The 21,462-nt window shown below is 39.2% G+C and overlaps 1 protein-coding gene across 3 annotated transcripts; it reads right to left on the reverse strand.

The window, feature by feature from the left end:
- Positions 1-109: 109 nt before the first annotated feature.
- On the reverse strand, positions 110-21,217 carry SLC35A3 (solute carrier family 35 member A3). 3 transcript variants are annotated; one of them, XM_042819388.1, is made up of 8 exons: positions 21,149-21,217; positions 11,087-11,291; positions 9,910-10,064; positions 9,706-9,828; positions 8,431-8,602; positions 6,715-6,833; positions 6,076-6,209; positions 110-4,001 (listed from the first exon to the last, which is right to left on the reverse strand). In XM_042819388.1, the coding sequence occupies exons 2-8, from the start codon at positions 11,271-11,273 to the stop codon at positions 3,911-3,913; spliced, it is 981 nt and encodes a 326-aa protein (XP_042675322.1). In that variant the 5' UTR covers positions 11,274-11,291; positions 21,149-21,217; the 3' UTR covers positions 110-3,910. The 3 variants fall into 3 exon arrangements, with proteins under 3 accessions (XP_042675322.1, XP_042675321.1, XP_042675323.1); XM_042819387.1 differs by lacking the exon at positions 21,149-21,217 and adding an exon at positions 16,647-16,997; XM_042819389.1 differs by lacking the exon at positions 21,149-21,217 and adding an exon at positions 11,601-11,674.
- Between the last annotated feature and the right edge of the window lie 245 nt (positions 21,218-21,462).

A 21,462-nucleotide genomic window follows, 5' to 3' on the forward strand; every position in this document is an offset into this window, starting at 1 on the left:
GAGTAACAACTTCAAATCTGTAAGTGACAATTGCTTATATACAACACAACGCACACGGTGATACGGAAATATATTAAAAGATGAAAGTTGCTGACAATAAAAACCATAAGAAATGCAAAGTCTCATTTATCAATATTAAAACAGTTCAACAAAATCCATTACAGTCTCTCGATTTAGAGCCATAAAACTAAGTCAGGAACACAAAACAATAATATGATCTTAAAAATCTGAAAAAGGACCCCATGAATAACTGAAACATAAGTATATGCTAACAAAATATAATCATTTCTTTGAGAAAAAAAGTAAAACAAATGTCTTAAAAAGTTATAGTATAAACAGGTATTATTTTGTACAAGCAGGAAATAGAACACGAATCTACCTTTTATTATTAAAGCAAACAAAGAAGTAACTTATGTTGCAGTTTGTCTAAAGCAAAGAACTTCCATAAAACTATACAGTTATCAGAACTCCTTGAGAAAGAGATAACTGGGCACTTGTGGACAGCACAAAATTACAATGGAAAATATTACAAAAGGAAAGTTTATCTTACCATGTTAGATTTAAGAGTTTTCACCACTGAACTGATGATTTATTTTGCTTTGAGGAGAGTTCTAATAGCTGACTGGTATTTCACCATTTATCAGGTATCCCAGAGATTAAAACAAACAAACAACCCTACTAAGCATCCAAGAATTCAATAAATACTGGTAATCCCATTATGTAAGCCTTTAAAAAATGACATAATTCAAATTATGCAAATAAATACCTCGTTATAACATTATAAATATTTAAATAAAATTCTGTTGAGTATGGATTAGCCTCCTAAATATACAACTAAACTAAAAAATCCATTGTCTTAAAATCAGAAATATAGATCAGAAGGACAAGATCATTTTTGGAATGTTATACTCCTACAGACCGCTTTTAGGGCAGACTCAAAGCACGCTACTCCCTGCTTCCCAGAGCTCTGTGCCAACTACCTAAGTTTCTTTGGTTAGTTAATGAACGACAGAAGTAAAACTTCTTTTTCCTCAGATCCAAAAGTACCCCAAAGGGAAACCACACTTATGCTCTCAGATTGATTGATTTCTGTAGCAGTTGCAACCTTCCTCAAATCTTTCACCATCACAAGAAGCACGCAGAGCCTTCCCTCTCTCCAGAATAATGCTTTTCAGCCCGCAGGGCCCTCAGGCTCTGTAAACAGCTGAGGAAAGGCAGCTAAAACTGCAAAGTCTTATCTCCTTTACAGTCACAAACATATAAAGAGATTTACCCTTCTGCTAGGAAATTTAATGGACTGGAAATTGACAGTTCTTGATCTACAGACAGAAATTACTGATCCCTAATACAGTACATACATTGTTTTCCAAGGCTGTAAGATGACATCCTATTCAGAAGCAAAGATCACATATTCCTGTTACTTCCTAAAAGCTAATGCTTAAAGACAAACTTGATGCACCTGATATATTAAAACTGTGTAATCGTTTGGCCTATTTGAGCCCTTTCTATGCAATTGGTTTTACATTCTGAATTTGCTTCTCCTCACTCCTGAGAAACTCCTCAACAAAGTATCCAGTTATATGACCTGAACATTTCCATTACTGTGATTTGTGCTTCATGAAATTAAAAGTACCATCGCTGTGTAGGCCAAATATTACACTTGTCAGATTGTTTTGGTCACACATACCTCCCATCCTGCACCAAGCAATGCTCTGCATACGTCTGACCTCACGTTGCATGTCAGTAGTGACAGGACTAAATGTCATTTTTCACTTAGGCAGATTGAGGATTATAGGTGAAAGGTTAGTAAAGTAGGATGCTAATTTAGGGTAACATTAGACAATTTTAACTACTGAGTAGCATAGCTCTTGCAATTATGGCACGCTGGGATTCACAGTTCAGAAAGCTTCGTAAGCCCTTGGCATAACTCTGAAATTTCTTCACTGTCTTGCTCTGATGCTACAGACATAATTCATGTAATCAACAACAAAAGAAAAGACTATTTTCACTTGGCTGATAAAAGCAGATTTTTTTCCTTTTTCTTTACAATATTTAATTAAATGTTAATTAAATATTTAATTAAAAATCTCATAGTCCTCTTAGAGAATCCCTCTTTTTGCAATCCACAACTGAGTAGTTGTGGAAAAGGAACGGAGGTACCTTGGTAAAGGTTTTGAAACATCTCTCTCTTCACATCATATTCATCAGCACAAGAAAGAAGTGAGATAGAGCAGAGGGAAAAAGAACAACAACAACAACAACAAAGCTTTTTAACACTTGACTGAATGGGAAGGGACCACTGATATGTTTTTGTACAATGCATACATACAAGTACGTAATGAATAGGTAAGAAGTCACCTACATTAATATCCATTGTGAATAGGTCTCCTAAAACCAAGTGATTTTTAAGCCTTTTCTTTGTTTGTTTACTGTTCTGGCACTGTTTTTGTGTGTTTCTTTCTCAGTTGGCTACATGCAAGTACTTCAACAAACAAAATGTTTGATCTGCATATGTTTCTTCATGAGTTTTTTCTTTTGGTTGAAAACAAAAGAACAGTATGCTTTTATATTTATCTATTGCACAATTCGGTACTTTTTCATTCTCTTTCCTTTTAGAGTAATTCCACTACTAGACTGAACAGCCCCACAGAATCCATTTTGGTCTGTTAGCTCAAAGACTCCAAAACAAAATTAATAATAATAATGAAAATAAAAAACTCTAATTACGCCATTACATACAAATGTACTGAGACAGACTTTGAGAGTTCATAAGTAAACAACAATTGTTAAAAAAAAAAAAAAAGCCTCTCATAAAATACAGTACAGTACACAGATAATACACCACAATAGCTCAATCTGGAGCTGCAACAAACAACAACAATGCATTTAAAATATTTATTATGGGCTTTTTTTTTTTTTTTTCTTTAATTGCAGGTAAAGAAACATCCTCAGGGGATACTTAAAGCAGAAAGAAAAAAAAAGAAGCAAACAAACAAAAAAAAGCGAAAAACCCCACTACACTCTACTTTAGAAGTTCTACCAATAAGTTGATTTATGATCAATAAAAATAAAAAACAGTGAACATAACATCTCAGCAAGCACTCCATTATAACCCACCTCATAGTGCCAGATTACTGCAGCAAACTGTGTCCTGTGCTCACAGAGTTATTGCATCTGCTGGAACACTACAGGTTATCCTCACGATGGCTGGAGTATCTACACAGATTTCCAGCTTTCATTCTCAGTTTCTCCCTTTGTGTACTGGTGAGAATGTTAACATTCTTACAACAGCTTTATATAAGCAACAGAACACAGATCTCTGTTATTAAATCAGCCTTCTAAAATATAAAAATATTTGTTATTGTGAAAATGTCTTTCAGTCATACTTCAATTTCCATAGTTTTAATAAGGAATACCTAATTAGAACCGTCCCTTTAGAACTATGATGTGCATTCAGTCGACTTCATGTAAATAGACAAACAGTTAAAAACATGTACTAACATTAAATATAGTCAAATTGCAAAAACATACAATCTGACAATGTTGTCGTGTGCTGTTTCAAAGAGTGCATAGGACAGAGTGCAGCAGTCAATACAGTAAATTCTTTTGATGCAATCCCAGGTCAAAGCTGTAAACATTCCCAATTGCAGTTTCTTGGAAACTTTTTGTTCACTTCAAGTTTTTATTAGCAAGTTGCACTGGGCTTTCCCCTGTCATTTTTTTCCACCAGTCCCAGTCAGAATCATCATCCATCTGTAACCCGTTTGGCTGTTCAAAACTACTCATAAAAATTTCTTCACTCGATTCAGGGTAGTAATCCTTCCCTTGCAGTGCACAATGGCACCTTCCACATGCCATTTTTAGCAAGGCCCCCAGTGTATGATCTTGAGAAGCAGGTTGAAGTAGTCAGCTATGCCTTAATGGGATTTCCTGCGGGTTTGGGATCATAACCATATAGGAAAGTAGCTGCTATTACAAGGATGGCTCCGAAGAAAAAGACACTGAATAGAATAGGAATGGAAGAAAAAAAAAAAAGTTAGCTGGTTTTAGTTAATGTGATTGTATGCAGTACAGTCAAAGAAAGGACATCAAACCTGTGGGAATATAGAAAGAATAAATTATATTCATCCCATTTATAATGGAAAAATGTCCACGTATTTCTTGGGGAAGAATGCAGGAAAAAGTTGAAATCTGTTATCTGCATCCAGGTAAGCAAAATAATCTATAATTATACTGACATTCTGAAAATTAAACGTAGTTTCATGGAATAACTGTCAAAGGTAATCAGACTGACCTTTCATTTCTATTCCTTTTGACTAAAGCTCTATGCAAAATGCAAGCAGAAGCTAAAGAAGGGCAAGTACTGTAGCCACTCAGCTGTTTTTAATATTTGATACACATCATGCCTTTGGAGCTAAACATAGCTTTGAAATCCAAACTTGTGTTAAAACTAGTTTCTGCTGCCCAAGAACCAGTTGCAAGTCCGTCTATACTCAGTTTTGGCAGCTATGAGAGTATTTTTATAAGAAAAATATAATAAAGACACCCTCTGTGTTGTCACAAAGGGGCCTTTCAAATTGTTTCAATAGTTACCACCAGTATACCTTAAAGAAAAGAACCTCGCTGACAACCTGGTTTTCTGAACACTAAAAAGACTGTGGTACAGTACATGATAATACTTCAGAGAATACAGTTTGCTTACTTCAGACACGATCTACTGCAGGAACTTCAAGCACTTCAGCATTTTATATCTATTATCCCAACCAAAAATGCTTGTTCAAGTGAGAGGAACAACTAGGAAGTTCACATAAATTCAGTTGGCATAAGAAAATACTAAAGATTAAGCTTTATTAAATGGGATGGATTCAAATTTTACATCCTGTGAGTTGGCTCTCCTTCATTTAGTTATTCAGCAATTTCTATTTTCACCATTTGCAGAGGCAGCTAAGTTACTTATTAATTTCTATTTGAGCACACAGAACTTCTTATACCACTTTCCACATTTATTTTAATAGGAGGCTATTTAGAATTTAAGTCTGACATGTCCCATTTTTAAGCCCCAACAGTTAACTCTAGCTTTTTTGAAAGTTTAAACAAACTTGTGCTTACATTGTGCATATTCCTTCTGGTTAAAAGGTTTTTATCAGAAATATTTTTATACCTTGAATGTGTAGTATATATGTGATAAATTCATGTTCACTATAAGCAAAATCCTATTAATATATTTAAAAATTAGAATGTTACTTTTACACTCCATACCTTAAGAAGAAAATCACTCTACAATGCATCTTTGTACGAAACACAGCTCCTAAAACGCTGTTCACAAAACTTGGTGTATTGCACCTAGAAGCATACAGCATTTTTCTCTCCTTCTTAGTCAGGTCTTTAATAGAGAATTGTTTAAAAACAAAATTAAAAAATTAAAAAAAAAAAAAAAAAAACCACCCTGGTTTTGGGCTTTGGGGTGCCTACTAATCACTGCAGTAGAATTTTCTGCGTACGACTGGAACGATACCCTGTAGGGACTGTGTAGAGAGTAGATGAAGAGCAGTATAAATAGATGATCATCACTACTGTTGTTCAGTCATAAGTCATCTTGCAGTGAGGTGACTTGCAGAAGATATGTCAATTTAGGAGACAACTAATGAACAAGAGTAATCGCTTTGTCTCAGCTCTTACTCAGGGACAGCCAGGGAGAAACTGGTTCCAAGAGCAGAGCGAAACACAGTGCAAGGCAGTCATCCAATATAAAGAGGAACAATCTTAACAAACTGAGGGAAAGCAGATGAAAAGAAAAGAACATAGAGCCTGGAAGAGAGAGGTCTGTCAAAAGCTGAGACTTGAGATTCAATTATTCCTTATCCGTGGGAGCTCTATCTTACAAAAAACTTAATCTTGATAACTATAGTACAACATTTTAGTACTAGTTATGTTATGAAACTAAATTTTCTGTGGAAGTTGAATCTAACTATTTTGTAAGGCTGCCTTTCATTTATTTATTGCTGCTGTTATATCTGATAAGCATTACGTTTTCAACCACCGCTTTCTTCTGTACATGTGAAAAATAATTCTTACCCCGTGGGGACAAAATCCTGAAGCCAGAAATAGGAGATCAACGTTGAAAGTATAATAGAGAGAGAAGTTGCAAATCCCTTTAAAATGTTGTCTGCATATTTTATAACAGCAGCAATCACCAGGCCTCCAAGTGCCTGAAAAATATTGAAGGTTGGATTTGCAACACAGTAATTCCACTGAGAATATCTACGTTAACAAAACAGTCGTGTTTTAGGAAAAGCCTCTGTCTATGTCTAGAAATGTTACAATTGTTTTATGTTACATAATCCACTTTATTCCCCAATAGAGAAGTTATCATACTATTAAATACATTATTAAAACATGATTAAAATTAGCAGAAAACATTTGTACTATACATTTTTAGCTGTGGGAGAAAGTATGTATTTAATATATATGTATATATTTTTAAGCATTGCAAATGAAATAATTTTTGCAAATGAAATAATTTACAAAATTTCATGTTGCACAACAATCATATACCTGCTCTGAATTTCCAAGTTTTTATTTAGAAGCATTTTCTAACAGTGCTACATCAGACTTTTGACTATAGACATCCCAGTAGCTTCACCTACATTCATTAATTTCCCCGGCCATTTACAGAAGGGAAATCTCCAAATGACAAAACATAATATATCTTACCTGTAGAATAACAACTATCCAAGTAAGTTTATTATATCCTTGAAAAAATCCATTTTTGGACAGCTGCTCTCCATCATATATATATACACCCATCAGACCAAAAATGCTGCCGAAGAATCCTGGAAGTACAAGATTCATTTATAAGTTTCGGGTGAAAAACATGCAGTCAGGTTTCCTGTCCTCAGACTGCTTACACACATCTGATTTTAAAATAGGAATGCTACTTGCAGCATCACATCCAAATGCAATCACTGTTCAGATAGGTAATTTCTTTTAAAAAGCAATTTTCTACACTTATCAGAAGTTCTGTCTGTCTCCACTAGGAGTTTTTCATATGCATATCTTTCATTGCTTTCTACTGAATGAAGAGATTTATCAGTTCACTTAGTTTACTAGTAATGTCAAAAGAAGCAACTGAGATAACACAAGAAGTTTATAATTCAGTGAGTTTTCTACTGTTAGGTTTTCTATTGTTAGGAGGGAAATTTTCTGTAATCCCTATAGGAATGAAAGTGATGGAGACAATAGGCTCTATTCCTCTCCATTCTGTAAACAGCTGACCACCATTTTCATTGCATTCCCTTTCATCTGAAAAGAAGGACAATGTTTTAAGTGAAATTACACCTTCCGCTTGACACAAAATACTTCTTTTTGTAAAGGTAATTAAAAGCTCAGATTTGATTCACAACAAACTAATTACTTCCCTTTTTTTTTCCCCGATTGATCAGCTAAAATAGAGGTAAAATAATGAGGTACTGGTACATATTTAAAAAACTACCCAACTTTTGTTTCTGTTTTTTCTACAATCTCTAAGGATATGAAAATGAAAATTAGGTTTGATGTAAGTTTTTTTTTGTTGTTTTGAGTAAAGCTCTGTTTCAAAGCTCTTGCTTAGGATTCACTTGCTCCTGAATGATAGTGCCTTAAGTGAGCAGCTATGTGGCACTCACAGGAAGGATACACTGAGGTGTTCTTGAAATTAACTGTGCTGCATTAACATCTAAGCTCTAGAAGATACAGAACAACTTTGGAAAGAGAAGGTATTCCCTTACTGATATCTGCACACTAGGTAAGAACATTAAAAGTTAGGATGAACGTCTGTACATACGTACACAGTTATTTGGTGATTATTCAGACAATTGAAACAAACTGATCTTCATACTGAAATAATCATAAATTCATTACCTCATCTTTTTTCACAAACATGCATGCTTTTTTCTTGTATTAAAATTGCCAACCTCTAAAAACTGCCTATCCAGGCAAGATAAAAAAAAAATTCTGTTTTAAAATAGGTCTCAAAGCATTTATTTAAGAACATATTTTATTTTAATGTTCCAGGTTTAATGTTGCTCTTTCCAAAAAAAAAAAAAAAAAAAAGAAAAAATATGGAGGAAAGGATACTACATGTACTTATCTGATTAATCTATGCAAAAGACACACAGAACATGCAAAATCTGCACAAGACAATATTCTTTAGAGCATATTAACTAAAAATCAATTGACAGATTCCATGCAAACTTACAAACACTATAAAAAAGTTAAATCAAGAACTAGGTTGACAGCAGAAAGCAATTCCTAGAATTCTCTTGTGTACTACTCATTTATTAAGCACATTTATGCAGACCACTACATTTTTGATATTTCATAGTCCCGCAAATTTATTTTAAATCACAATGCAGTACTTCTGCTCTAAGAGATAACTAAAATTAAACTTACCAAGCTGAATGTTTCTTATCCACACAGACTGCTTAGTTTCCTTTAAAATTTTCTCAAAATAAACGCCTGCAAATCCACTAGAAAAGCAAGCTATAAGAACTGCCATCAGGCCTACAAACTGAGATCCTGCTGAATGCTCCTTAGCAGCTGTTGCTTGAGAGTCTGAAGGCCACTGGATGTAAAAACAGTGATTTTAACAATAAGTTTGAATAAAGTCACGAGCATTTATAGAATGCAAGATATCTTTTTAAGCAACAATAATAATTACTAAATGCAGACAATCATGCAACCTTTTGTATTTTGCATCACCAATGCTTTTAAAGAACTGCAAAGACACAACTTTTCTTACTACATGCTTGTAAGGAGCACAGCTGTGCCTCACCTGGGATTAAATCCATCATCTTAAACAGGCCTAGGATTTTACCTGCCATGTTGCATAAGCCAGCACCAACCCTGAATTCCAGCACTACTCATCTGGTCATTCACTGTCACTGACTTTTGCCATCTGTCAGTTGGTTACCTCCTCTATACACAAGTGCAAGTCAGGACACCACTTAGCCCAGATGCCTTTAAGATGTGATAAACTGTCGTAGGTATGTGAGTCTGTTCATGATTTTGCATACAACTAAAACAAGCTAAATGTTGTAAAGTATCTAATGCTAAGAGAATAAAATGTAGTGCAACAGAAAAAACATACTGAAGATCTGTTAATTTCTGCCAGCATGTTTTGCTCTTATTTTTAGTGATTAAATTGAAAAAAATCAATAAAATTTAATCCTTAGTTTTTCTTTTCATCTTTAAGATTTACAATAAAAATTTCTAGAATACCCTAAAATCTGCTAAAAACCCTTAATCTCTTATCCCACAGTCACTCTAAAAACTACAAATTCCTATACATTTACAAAAGATTTTGCTCTTGAAAAAATTTAAGTCAATTTGTCATGCTGAAACCATACATCATAAGGTGAGCAGCAGGACTGTGCCATCAGAGAAGATCTGAGAATCCAAACTAATGTCAGAAGTGCACTACAAATACTTTTATAACTGCTATTTGCAGGCCAATCCAGAGGCACGAGAACTCAAGAAGAGCTCTTATCTCTTGCTTTTGAACCATTTTGGTGTCCTCCAGCCATGGCCAGTTGCGGCTTTGTAGCTTCTGCTGTACTCCAGTACCAGTGTGCAGCTGATACAACCAGGAAGCTGCACAATCAGGAAGCTGTACAATCAGTATACAAATGCACGTTCCTTGAGTAAACACACACTGCATTTATTTACCTGCACAAATGCCACTCCTGTCATTAAAATTACCAACGACAGCCACTGGTATATACCCAATTTCTTGCTTAACATGGACACGGAAAATAGTGCTGTGGTAAGAATTTTCAGTTGATATGTAACCTAAAAGAACCAGAAGCACTTATTACCACATAATTCATGTTTGGTTTTTGAAACTTACAGAGCAATCCAGATGTACAGTACCTGATATGTGGCTGCATCTAGGTTTGACAATGCTACATAGAGCAAGTTATTCTGAAGAGTGTAAATTCCTGAAGGAATGGCAAGTTTAAGAGTTTCCATGGGCTTATTAAGAATTTCATCATGCAGCACTCTGTTCAGGGTCCGTAAATTGCACTCTACCAAAGAAACACAGAAATAGACTTGTAGACTAAATGGAGAAAAGAAAAAAATAAAGAGCAAAGTTCTGTTCTCCAACACTAATAATTTCCCCCTTTCTATATCTATCACTGCTATCACAAACCCAAAATACTACAGAATAATTGTCTTTCATAAACCTGAAAAAAGTCTTGGTGTAGTCTGGAATATCAGAACTAGAACAAGCTACCTGGGGAAGTGGCTGTGAAACTAAGCTTGCTGAGTTTTAGTAAGCATGTGGACAGTGCACTCAGACATACAAGCTGATTTTTGGGTGGTCCTGTGTGGAACCAGGAGTTGGACTTGATGATCCTTGTATGTCCCTTTCAACTTGGGATATTCTATGATTCTGTGAATTATTCAATTGATGTTAAAATAAAACTTATTCATAGTCATATTTGAAGCTGATAACTTAAAGATACCACCTACAGTGCAGATGTTCAGGAGCCTACGGAATCATCAACATTTACGAATACGCAGTGTTATTTTTAAACTGCTGAAAACCTAATGCACATGTCAAGGAACTGGGTAAATGCAGCATAAAATGTACAGAATGAAAGTAAATCCAAATTTTTCTTTTGAGCTTAAAACTGCACTTCTTTTTGTATTAATGAAATTGCTATTTCCCTCCTGTATCTGCGTGATTTATTTATAGGCTTCAACACATGCATGCTTCAGACACACAGCTTTTCATTTTGTCCTACTTCTATTTATAAATTTCTTAAAATATCTGAGCAAAAAACAGCTTCAAGCTGCTAGCAGAAAATTTATTCTCGTGCACCTTAGTATGCAGTTATTTAAAGAGAACTCACTTCAGCAGACGCAATATTCTATTGGTGTGTTGAAAAGTGAAGTATGACTACAGTCTTCCCAAGGCTGTCTCTTTAATGAGAAAGCAAAATGCTTTTTTTGTCAGCCTCTACTCACACGGCTGCCTTGCAGTTCCCATTACAATACAGCATATTGATTAAGAAAATTACTTGGTGCAAAACTGAGTACATACTGCTGTCTTTGTAGACCAGTAGAACACAGGACAGAATCTTCAGAAGTTCAGCAAGAACTACTGCAGTAGAGGACAAGTAACGAGGTCCTTCTTCTTTCAGTGTCCGAGAGTAACGCATTGTCAACACTAAACTTGTGGTCTGAAAAACCAGGATGCCCAGGGAAAGGTATTTTAAATTGGTAGACATTTCTTTATTACTTTCTTCCTGAAATAGAAAACAAGTAAACAAACAACAAATCAGGCTTAAAATTTAATACTGCAGATAGACATTTTCATTTGGAATCAGCATATTAAGTTAGCCACAGACCCCTCCAGCAAAGGTAAACAACCAATATCATCTGATATTTCAAGAGAAAAAGGAGATTATCACTTCAAAAATGTTTTTAAATACATGATTAAATATGGGAAAGCACATCTGGACATTAGACGAGGTGGCAGCTATAGAAATATTCCTTTTAATTTCTCATCTGTGAAAAACAAAACAGTCAAATAAGGACTACTAACTTATAGTTACCTTTCCAAATACTGGTTCCACAAAATGAATCTTTAAAGTTAATCCAATCACAGATCTCTTTACACAGAGGAAGGCTCAGAAGATATCTTCAGAATAAAAAATAAAAAGCCCCATACTGCAGGATGCCCAGTATTCCCACAGCAAGAAGCTATCCCCAGAACAGAGTGCTTCTCATTCTTCCACCTCCCCAGAGTTTTCCAGGTTGCAATTTCTGCCTTGCCAGATAATACAGCATCAGAATAAGAGTGAGTCAGGGCTGTCCTGACAGGGTTTCCTTTGCACTTTGCTGCCAATTAACACCAAGTAAATGCAAGAAGTATTGCTGCTTTTGGAGACAAAGTTACAAGGCTATGTTACCACTGCTACTCAGAACATTATATCATTTTTTTCTGCTGTTCTTTATGTATGTTAAGTACAAAGACAACCCGTACACAGAAATGTTCTTCATAAAAAGCTTACTGCCTTCCCTATCCACTTATTCAGAAAACCGAGCACTGTTTTTATAATGCCAAAGCAAAAGAAAACCAGTAATTTCAAGAGAAGTAGTAACAAGTCCACATGTTGCATGCAGTTCTTATTTCCAGAAGCCCAAAGCTGACGTGCGTAGCACATATTGGATGCCTATGCCAGAGCTGTCCCTGTGTATGTATGTTTCACATCTACAGGTACACGGAGCTTGACTCTTAACTACCCACTTTTATACCCACTGCTGAAGCATGTGCTCATACCTCTAACTACTCTGCAGCTGAAAACAAAGCATTTCCTCACTGACACGACTTCTCTAGTTCAACAAGGATTTTTTCAGAGATCTGTAGAGAAGTGTCATTCAAATATTCCTGACTTGCCCTAACCTGTCTCTAAGCTTCAGGGGATTTTCTCCAGCCAAGCATACAAGGTCACAAGAATATCTGTATAACATCAGTATTTCAGAGACACTGCAGTAACCTGCCAACAACTACTAACTGCCAAGTCACTGAGATGTGAAATACACACTCGTATCCTAACAAAATTGTTTACTTCAGAAATGGTACGGCTGCAAAAACATTTGTAAAAGCTTACTAGCAAAGGAGAAAGAAAAAGATGCTTGGATGCAGAAACAGATGAAGCAATACACAATAATTCCCTTAAGGAAGCTTAACAGAAGATGCTTTTATAATAACCATGACTTCATTTACCTCACTGAACAAACAAATACTGTAAGTGCAGAGGACAGTATAAATCAGACAGAAGTATCAGGATGACAGAGAAACAAACTGCAGCCAAAACTCACTATTTGCTAACTTTTTCCAAATAATGGGTTCCGATGGAATAACCCTTTACATGAAGATAACTGAAATTATGCACACCCAAGAACCAAATGAAGGAGATCTTTTGGTCAAAGAGAAACACGTTTGGAGCAGGTATTTGCTATAGCTGCAAACAAGGATGAGAAACAGAAACAGTTTCCCTGAAGAGATGTAGAGGGACATGAAAGGTCAGAGCTCTCACCCTGGAGAAATGCCAACAGAACAGGGAACACAGAGGTAGAAAAGGGAAAAAAAATCCACCAAGAGAAAAGACACAACAGAACTTCATACAAAGGTCCACCTGTGCTACAGGAGAAAGCTGACAGCAAAATGAGCATTTAGATGCCAACACACCATTTCTTCCAGTCATCCCATCTACTCTATTTTTTAGTATTGAGACCTGACAATCTGGATACAGAAAGAACACACAGTGATGATTAACACAAAGTCTCATAAAAGCACACTTACAGATGTTTCTTTTCACTTTTCAAAATGCTTCTGAACAAAATACAGATAATGGGAACATATTTGCTGAACTAAGACTAAAATATTTGCATTTTGTGAGCCTGTAAGGTGACAAAATATTTTAGGACTTTCTCAGCACTCAGAGTTCAGTAACTTAACTGAAATAGGTCACAAGAATAAAAACTGACACATGCACTTCTTGTCATACAACCATCTATTTATGCTTACAGTGTGAAGGTGTATCACCATTACATTGCTCATGAGCAATTATCAAAACATTCAGTACGGAAACATAACATGCACAGCAGTGTAACAGACCCACCGTTAGGAACACGTACCAAATCATCATCTGGAACTATAGTATTTTCTTGATCAGTAATCATGATTTAAAAAAAAAAAAAAAAAAAAAAAAGGAACTTCTCCCACAGTAACACTATCAATTTAATCTTGCTTCCAGCAACACAGCCACAAATCCAGCAACACAGCCACAAATCCACTTTGTCCTATTCACCGGGCTGCATTCTGAAGCCAGACAACATATTTCTAAAAAGCACCAGCAGCAGAACACATTCCTTTTCAACAATTCACCAAAGCAAATCAAGAGTCCAGCTTCATAGATGAACATAGATTACAAGCTCTCTTCTCAGTGGTCAGCATGACACGTTAGCAGAGAACAAGCAGTTTCATGTGGAACTAAACTAATTGCTCCACAAAGCAGGAACTGCATACTTCTGAAACCTACGCACACCAATAAAATTACCGCCCTCTGCTGAGCACACACAATACCTTATCATCAATCCTTGTCTCTCTTCTTTTATAACAGTTGTATATTAGCTCACAGAACTTGGTGCAAGCTGGGGACTGGATCCCAAAGAGGAGCCAAGTACTGAACCTGACACAGCTGAACTTTGTAACAGCCCACAGCAGGGCTGGATTCACACATCGCTAGCAGGTGAGACACTCACCCAGCTCCTGCCACCCTTATTGCAACAGACTGTGCAGTCATAAACTGAGTTAAACACTGTCTTCAGTAACAGTCCACACCCTGACAGTCTTAAATCAATAACGAGATGAAAGTTCCCAGCACACTGCTTGTACACAGTCACTCCTCCTGACTGATTGCTTACCTGCCTTTGGACAAACTACCCAGCGCTCTGCAGGCCACAAAATCAATTTACACCTGCTAGTTCAAAGGCTGGGAGTCCAGCTGTCACAGTATTTCTCAGGCCTTACTGGGTTCCTTATCTTCCGTTTATTAGTCCAGGTAAAAGAAAAAAGGAACTGCTTCTATGTAGTTTAATTGGTATGCCTTGAGACGCACCCTACAGCAACGTGGAACACAAGGGAAGAGGCCAAGGGCAGCCTGTGTGGCAAGTCACTGTGGGTGCTGTGCTCTGCACCAGTGTGCAGAGGCAGAGTGCAGAAGGATGCTCCACAAAGAGCTGTTCTCCTCTCAAATGTAAGGGGGAAAGACCAGGAAAAGGATTTACAGCACGAGCAAATGATTTAACAAAAAGACCAGGAAAAGGATTTACAGCACGAGCAAATGATTTAACAAAAAGACCAAGAAAAGGATTTACAGCACGAGCAAATGATTTAACAAAAATTGGTACTGTAACTATTCAGCTCATAAAAAGATCACACTGCATGAAGCTTTAAAAATGTCTTTTAAAAGGAAGCAGATTTTTTTAAAGTGAAAAATCAGCAGTTTCTACTTCGTACCATTAATTCAGACAGAATGAATGAATTTCTGATTTGCAGGTTTCTATTTCCTTCAGTAACTTTCCACAACAGGCTAACATTTCACACTTCAGGTTCTATTTTTCTATCATCAAAGTTCTCTCAGTGTCCCAAGTTATCTAATGTTCCACATTCTATTTCATGAACTACCTGAAATACTAGAAAGCAGTCACCATACCTGGCTCACTTTTAATTAACTTCATTAAATTTAATTTTCACTGCATTTCTGGAACTTCAAAAGTATATACTAATATATCTATAATATATATACTACTATATCTCATAGTTTCTACCAGCAGCTAGTTCTTGACTCCTCCCTACCCTTACACCAGGCAAGTTAAATCTGAAAATAAACACACACAAAAAATCCTATGGATTCTTATGCTTCCCATGTTCTCAGTGACGGCACTACACAGACTGCATTCTTCCCAGCCCACCTGTAAAGCATTTATTTTCATGCTGAGGTTCCCTCGGCACAGAAGTTACTGCTATGGTTTGCTCTTATTCCACTTTACTATGAGTGAGTTTAAGGTTGCCTAACCAAACAAACAGCACTGGCACTTCATTTACAATACAATAGAATGCTGAGCAGAATGAGACAACCAGACTCTTAAAAATGCAGAAGCTCATGAAGTTGTGTGTGCCACTGCACAAGTTCCACGCCTAGGACCTGCCAGAAAGCAACCGCCGACCCTTCCTTCTGTAAGGCAGACTCAGCGCAGAGTCCATGAGCTCGCCCTGGTGAAACAGGCATGGACACATTCTGGCACATTCTCTGAAATCAGGATAGCAGATTAAAGAAACTGGACTGCATTCCCAGAAGAAATTTGAACCCAATACCAATACTACTCCCACACAAATGTAATAAGATGTCAACAAAGAGGAAAAGCACAAGAGGAAGGTGGGGTAAGAGCCACCTCACAAAACCTGAAGAAAATATGGGCATTTTTTTGTTGTTGTTGTTTTGTTTTCCCCCTGCAACTCTGCCTTCTATGCTTTAGTAGTGCAGTGCCTTCTTGTCAGTGCTGACAACACATGTAAAGTGCAGCTTTCTATAACACAGCTGTACTTCTCAGAGGGAAATTCTACTCTCATACATCTTTTTTTCAGAAGCCAACATGATCTTCTTTACATCTACATCTACAGCTTCTGCAACAAATATTTTATGTATGGAAATAAATATCCTAGATGAAGCAGAGGGTGCAAAGACCATTCAGAATCTGCTGAGTGCTGCTCAACTGGTTTCTGAACAGGATTTCACACACACAAATATTTAACCTCTATCATTCAACAATGCACTTCTATTTTCCCTTTTGCTCCAAATACATAAATCCTTCACACATCAGTCAACGTTCCATTAAAATTAATAACGCTGTAAAGCTTTGTATGAACCCCACACCCTCTCACTTTTTGACACCGTTTTCCATCTTCCTCACACCAGGTATGGGTTTCTCTACTGTTCCCCCCATAAGTAAACTGTAACTGTCAGCTCCCTTCCCACACGCATACCACTTTTCAACTAAACCACTGCAAAACACCTCATTTTAATACTTACCCTGCTCTTTCTCTTGCGTTTCAGTTTGTTACTCATTCTCCTTGCTTGATAGCTTACAATGTGTACTATTTTTCTTTTTAGGCGTTACAAAAACTAAATGCACCAGCGCAGTTTTCTCCTGTCTTTTCTAGCAGAAAGTAACAATCTTGTTGTTTTCTTTCTTCTCTCTCTCAAAGGAAGGTTTCATACAGTAGTGTTTTCAATTTCTCAATTTACATTTAAAGGAATCTTGTGAAAATAAAAAAGTATTCCTGTATTCAAATAATATTTGATGAGAAGAATACGTCAAGTATGACACAGCAGAACACTGACAGAACTCTGAACCCTGGCTTTCAACAACCACACTGAGACCTTTTAACATCAGCAAGAGCAGATGGGTTACACATTAAAATGTAACTGCCGAAGACCAACCAGCGATTTCTTCTTAACTTTGGTTAAGGTCAGGGGCAAAGGACCCTGGAAAGCTGTACCAGTGATTCACCGACAGAAAACTGACATTGCCAAGTCCAACAAGAAAGATGCAATTACATATTAACTAACACCTGTTTCCAGATAGTGCTTCAACTTATTTGGGACTCAGGTCAAGTTTTCTTCAATTTGTACTGAAATGCTGATTATTTTTTTTGGATGCCCTACAGAAGAATTTTTGTTTTATTTTTGTATGGAAAAAAAGTTACAATTCTAATCTATGTATAAAAAAGCAAAGTTGGGAATTATGAATCTTAAATGTAATAAAAATCTTCACTGTGGCTAAATACTCTTTAACCCCTCTGTATCTGCCAGAAAAACAACAACAAAGCTAACACGAACTCCAACCAACACAAACTTCATCCTTCACAGCAAAGCTAAGCACCCAGACATAAGATTTACTTGGATTGACGAGAATTTAATTAGATGAGTGTTAAATAAATCACATACTGAGCATAAATATTCAGTGCTCCAAAAATGCAGGCCCTCACTGAACTAAACCTGACATCAGTACTGCCTATAAGAGAAATGAGTTCTTATATGTGCACAGTAGAGCAATAGTTTTATATTGACTTAGGCTATTGCGTCAGCGCCTGCCTGCCAGCGCAGAAATTTGATACAACCTGCCTCTCTTTTTCAAACAGTACACACACTGCATTCATTGTACAGATCACAGTATGGAAAGATCCAGGTAGTGTGCAAGAAGCCATTCAGTTCTGGGTTTTAGCTCAAGTCCTGATTCTTCTGCAAGCACAGGAGTACAGCATCAGGCTGAGATGAGCCAGGCGCTGCTCTGCTGCAGCTCCTGCAGACGCTCCAAGGCAGTGGCATGGCTCAATGTGAGGTGCTGAGAGTGAGTGCCTAGTACTGCTGGGGTTCAACTGCAGCTCACAGTTCAGCTATTTCTGAACCACTAACCAGGTTTGGGACAATTCCTGGTATTTACACAAACTGGGAGAAGAACCCCCTGAGAGCAGCCTGCAGAGAAGGACTTAGGGGTCCCGGTGGACAAGAAGCTGGACATGAGCCAGCAGTGTGCGCTTGCAGCCCGCAAAGCCAACTGTGTTCTGGGCTGCATTTAAAAAGGGGTGGCCAGCAGGGAGAGGGAGGTGATTGTCCCCCTCTACTCTGCTCTTGTGAGGCCCCATCTGCAGTAGTGTGTCCAGGCCTGGGGCCCCCAGTACAGGAAAGACATGGAGCTCTTGGAGCAGGTCCAGAGGAGGACCACTAAGATGGTCAGAGGGCTGGAGCACCTCTCTTATGAGGAAAGGGTGAGAGAACTGGGATTGTTTAGCTTGGAGAAGAGAAGGATCCAGGAAGACCTCACTGTGGCCTCCCTAAATTGAAAGGAGCATCTAAACTGGAGGGGGAAAGGCTGTTTACGAGGGAGGATAGTGATAGGACAAGGGGGAATGGTTTTAAACTAAGACAAGGGAGGTTTAGGTTAGATATTAGGAGAAAGTTTTTCACACAGAGGGTGGTGACACACTGGAACAGGCTGCCCAAGGAGGTTGTGGATGCCCCATCCCTGGGGGCATTCAAGGCCAGGCTGGATGTGGCTCTGGGCAGCCTGGTCTAGAGGCTGATGACCTTGCACACAGCAAGGGGGTTGAAACTATGTGATCATGATTGTTCTTTTCAACCCAAACCATCCTATGATTCTGTGATCTGTGATTTTGTGTGCTACAGGCAATGCAGCCACCCCCAGACACAGCCACATAGCTTGAGTACAGAGTGAAAAAAGGTCTGTAGAGTTCTTGCAGAAAGCCAGTCATTACAAATAAGTTTAGACAGCTAAACAGTGAACAGAAAGGGTCTGAGCAGAAGACAAGAAGGTAGAAATTTTCAAACGGAAAAACTCCAATCTCTTGTCCATCTTACATTCTTAAGCTGGTTCCTAAGAGGTACACGTCTTAAGAATCCCCCTCCCCCCAAGCTAACTGTGCAGATCCCTGAGCTCCAGTTGGGGCACTGAGCCCGTGGGAAACACCACACATACAGGCACAAACTGAGGTAACTGATGAAGAATAAGCCATGGTGGCAAGCAGTTGAAGAACAATAAGAGAGAAGAAGATACATCAAGCAAACCCGTCCCAAAGATCAAGAAAGCATTGTCCTCATTTAACAAAGCCAAAACCTAAACTATTTTAAGCAGACAAGTGATTTCATTCACCGAGGTAGCTGATTAGGAGCCTGGAGTGTCTCAAGCATGAGGAAAGGCTGAGAGACCTGGGGCTGTTCAGCCTGGAAAGGAAGATCAAGGGGAGATCTTACCAATGCTTGTAAATATCTACAGGGTGGGTTTCCAGGTGGATAGGGCCAGGCTCTTTTCAGTGGTGCCAAGCAACAGAACTAGGGGCAACAAGCACAAACTGGAACACAAGAAGTTCCATATAAACATGAGGAAAAGCTTCTTTACTTTGAATGACAGAGGAGTCTCCTTTTCTGGAGATATTCAAAACCCACCTGGGCACCTTCCTATGCAACCTACTGTAGGGAGTACAGTACCCTCTTGCTTCAGCAGAGGGTTGGACTCGATGACCCCAGAGGTCCCACACCTCCAACCTTTGTGATTGTGTGATAACCAAGACAAGGAATTAGGCCATACAGGCAGCCTGTAATGGACATAGAGCAGCTTCAAACAATACATTGCTCTAAATAAATCAAATTTATACTTGCTACTACCACAGTCTGTTCTCAAACCTGCATTTTCACTGCACATTCTGCTTCCATGCATCTGAACACCATGCACCCAAAACCAGCAAATCCATGTCTCCCAGAACTGTAACTCTTACCACAAGTTCATATAATGCCTAACAATACGTAATGGAACAAAAAATTACAGTTTTCTGAAGGAACAGATTATTGCAAATCAGTTTATCAACAGCTATCCTGTGCTTAATACTCACGCTACAGCCTGTAAAAATTATATGGTGCTGCTTATTCCTATGCAAAAGAAAAGTGCGTATTATTGAGCTACAACCAAGCCCTGTAGAAGCCATCAGGCCAGGCTGCTCCAGCAGATGTCTACACAGCTACAGCTTTTATGGAGTCCTCTGCTGGGAACAATTGAATAGGTGAGGCCCACAGGCACTGCAGCACATGCCAACAGCAACGTGCAGTGCCTGTGAAGAAGGGCAGCCCCATGGATTTTAGATGAAGCAGTCTATCAATTGACTGTTTGTTCCCAAGCCCACTCTATCAGCCTGCACAGCAGTTCTCTGAGAAGTAAGGGTTACCTTTGATCCCAATCCTTCTACACAGAGGCACTGTACCAGCCCAGCTTCCCACTCTGGTGCTCCTTTGTAGAAGTTTGTTGCATACACTGCTTACACCTCAGATAACACAGCCCTCCACTGTAGAAAGCAGCTTCAATCTCTAGAATTCTACCAAATCAGTTTGCAAAACTCTGCTCTGGCTTCCAACTGTTTGTCACACTTACAACATACTTTACAGAATTCACTAAAACACGACACAACTTGCAGTTAGTACCTTTTGGGGTTTATCTTCCACCTTCCATTCTATTTCATAACACATATCTCATTCATTACTTTAGCATTTTAGGGTTTGTCTTTTTTTTTTTAATTGAGCCCTGAGCTTTGTACCGCTGGAGCCCTTCTCAAGTCAAACTCCCAGCGCGATGCCACGCACACACCTGAGTGCGCAGCTCTCCTGCCCCGCCGCACCGCAAGGAGCCGGGCAGGTGAGCCGCCCCGCCCCGCGGCCAGCTGCCTCCACACAGCCCCACCTTCCTGCTCCCGCCCTCCCGCCCAGGCCATGCCGCTCACTGACACCTCTCGGTCTCCCCCTCCAGTCCCGCTGTTCCCCTCTCTCGCCCCGTCCGGCCCCAGCCCTCCCAATAGCCCGCTTTCCATTCACCCCCCGGCCCAGACGCCTCCCGCTTCCACACACCCCAGGCCTCCCTCAGGCCTCTGCCCCCAGACCCGCGCAAGTCGGCCCGGCCGGGCTTCCGCCGCCGTTCCCTGACCGAACCTCCCACCCGCGGCCCAGCCGGCTCCCAGCTCGCCCCTCACCGCCGGCCCGGCTCGCCGCAGCCACCGGGCGTTTCCGGGTGCCGTCCCGCAAAGGCTCCGGCTGCAGCCGTGGCCCCGCCCGCTCCGTTCCCAGGGCCGCGGCGTGCCTCCCACCCGGCCCCGAGCCGCTCCAGCGGAGCGCGGGAGGGCAAAGCCCGCGCGCAGGGCGGGAGCAGCGCCGCAGCCGCCCTTCGTGGCCCGCCGCCAGCGCAGTGGCCACCTAGCAACGCGGATCGAAACGCACGGGAGCGCTTCCGCCGAGGGTCTTTTGCGTGGGCGCCGCTGCAGCTGCGAGGGACGCGGGGGGTTCGTGT

The sequence above is a fragment of the Centrocercus urophasianus genome, unplaced genomic scaffold, assembly GCF_019232065.1.
Source record: "Centrocercus urophasianus isolate 14NV4802_14NV808 unplaced genomic scaffold, USGS_Curo_1.0 seq_18, whole genome shotgun sequence".
Classification (NCBI taxonomy): Eukaryota; Metazoa; Chordata; class Aves; order Galliformes; family Phasianidae; genus Centrocercus; species Centrocercus urophasianus.